The sequence below is a fragment of the Gavialis gangeticus genome, unplaced genomic scaffold (genome assembly GCF_001723915.1).
Source record: "Gavialis gangeticus isolate Ggan-Ray unplaced genomic scaffold, GavGan_comp1, whole genome shotgun sequence".
NCBI classification, from domain to species: domain Eukaryota; kingdom Metazoa; phylum Chordata; order Crocodylia; family Gavialidae; genus Gavialis; species Gavialis gangeticus.
In genome coordinates, this window is record NW_017729025.1 from 80,414,268 (window position 1) to 80,416,625 (window position 2,358).

General features: G+C 46.8%; 1 protein-coding gene across 1 annotated transcript in view; it reads right to left on the bottom strand.

The window, feature by feature from the left end:
• The window catches only part of PLCB2 (phospholipase C beta 2), an 83,968-nt gene extending 81,824 nt beyond the window's left edge, over window positions 1-2,144 (bottom strand). The window contains exon 1 of the mRNA XM_019518997.1: window positions 2,036-2,144. Coding sequence (XP_019374542.1) covers window positions 2,036-2,119 — 84 coding nt within the window. The 5' untranslated portion in view covers window positions 2,120-2,144. The remainder of the gene's footprint in view (window positions 1-2,035) is intronic.
• Window positions 2,145-2,358: the final 214 nt, after the last annotated feature.

The window sequence follows — 2,358 nt, forward strand, 5'->3', positions numbered from 1 at the left end:
TGAGAAGACTAAAAAGAATATCCACCCGGATGAAGGGAGCAGGCATTTTCCATATACATGTAATTATGTTTTCCTGTGTCTAGCCTGGACTGAGTTCCAAAGGCTTTCTTTAGCACTCTGTGCAGCCCAGTATTGAGAAAGCAGACCACAAAATCCAGCTGAAATGAGTGATTGCCTAAAGGTTTTGGATCTGCCCAGAACAAGGTAGCTGGGTCTTAAATTCACTGCCAACAATGAGAAGGACCTGAAAAAAACAAGCATCACTAGCCCACTGGCAATGCTTCAGCTCAAGCTGTCTAGACATTTACTTTGGCAGCTTTCCACACCCCTGGAACAGGAAAGAATGATGAGATGGAGCAATGCAAATGCAATATCCCAGTCCCAGAGAGGTGATTTTCCCCTGAAGGACCAGGCTGTTGACTTTCTAGGGAATGAGGACAGTATTTTCAGAAGTTGTCTCTGATTTAAGAGTTCAGTTTTGGGAGGTTCTGCTTGTGACACCTTTAATTGTGGAGACACTAAGCACTCAGCAACTCCAAGAGAAGTACTTAAAATCAAGTCTGAGTTCTTAAGATGGGCACCCAAAAACCAAGGGACAGATAAATCAGTTTAGCTAACAGACAAATCAGTTTAGCTAACAGAATTCTAAGAAACAAAATTCCTGTTCATGCTGCTTAAGGAAACCACAAGAAAACTGGGCCAGCAGCAATCCTGTTTAAGAGGGTATGTTCCACTGAGCCCTGGCATCATTCTCTTTCAGATTCTGTAGTGAATTGCTCAGCACCATTTGTTTTCCTCCAAATGCTACATCACCTACTTGTCCAACTGCTGCTAGGTTGTCACTGCAAGTCATTGATTTATTGCATATTATCAGCCACCACCTCCATCTCTTACTGCTTCCACTAGCTTGTGCCCATTGTTTCCACCCCAGTTCTACATCCACTTTAATAGCCCACCATTACCGTCTACATTGAAATGTTTTAAATAAGCCTCTTTTTCAGTACTGTGTAAAACACTTTTTTGTGGAGCCAGCCAATTACCATACACCCATAGCATCCCCCTGTTCTACTGGCCCTGTTCTATTGCCTGTGGCAATACTGGCAGCAGCCACGTTTTGCCTTCCTGGCAGATAGTGATAATTGACTGCTAGACTCAGGGGAGCACTTCCTCCTCCCTTCCAGCTCCAGGATTTCTGCTCCCTGTTATGATGGGTACTCAGTGGAGAACTCAGACAAAAAGACCCTGTGGTCGGCTGGATAAGCCAGCAGCTTCTGACCCATCTGAGCTTGGACCCTACATCTTGTGTGGATTTTGAGGCTCATGGGCTAACCCCATCACTCTGGTTGTGAACAGGGCCAGAAGGGAAAAGAGCATCATCTGCCAGACTTGTTAACTGCCTTAAGCAATGGGGCTAGAAGGGGAAGAGACTCAAGGCTGATTTTCCCTCCTTCTACAACATTGGAGAGCCTTTCTGCTTGAGCTCCTGAGAACTCCATTCTGGCTAACCCTGCTGATGGCCTCTGAGTGCAGGGTCCTCTCACCACAGGGAGTTGTACAATACCAAGCACTTGCTTCCTTTGTCTCAAGAACAAGCAGCATAGCTGCAGTGATAGCCCTTCTTTACCAAGACTAATCCATGGGACTCTGGACCAACAAAGAAGTTCCTCAGGAGCCAAGACACAGCTTGAGGGTCAGGGTTTGTTACCCTACTACCTCCACAGTGAAGTCATACACATGAAGATGTCCACCTCACCTATATCAATATACATGTAGCCATCTACCTTCCCTTCTCCCATACCCCCTTCCCCTCTGTGCATCATCTGCAGCACGAAGAAACTCACGCTGTCACTTACCCACGCACACAGCACATACACGCACACTCACATGGTCCTCTCTTACATGTACAGATCAGCATCACTGCACATACATATGGGCATGTATCTGGGCTTCCAGACTTCTGGAAAGTACAGGGAAAATGTCCTCTTTTATATACATGGCACATGCAGAGAAGCCCAGTGGTAGCCCAGGTACTCACATCGTCCCACTTGATGAAGCGCTCGCCCTTGCAGAGGTACTCCTTCACCTCGGGGGCCTTCAGGATGGGTGTAAGCATCGACATTCTTCCCCAAGCCTGACCCTCAGATAGCAGGAGGGATGACAGCAAGGAGGTTCCTCTTTCTTGGCCCTTTCTCTTCTTCTGCCTCTTACATGGTGCTTTCTGTTGCAGCTAGCGTCAGCATCAGGAAACAAACAACCTCTTATATCCCAGCAAAAAACTTAGGGACAGCTCAGCCAGGCAAGAGAGGCGCTACTAATCTGCATTGCAAATCAGTATGTCTCCAAACAAGCAGGTGGATC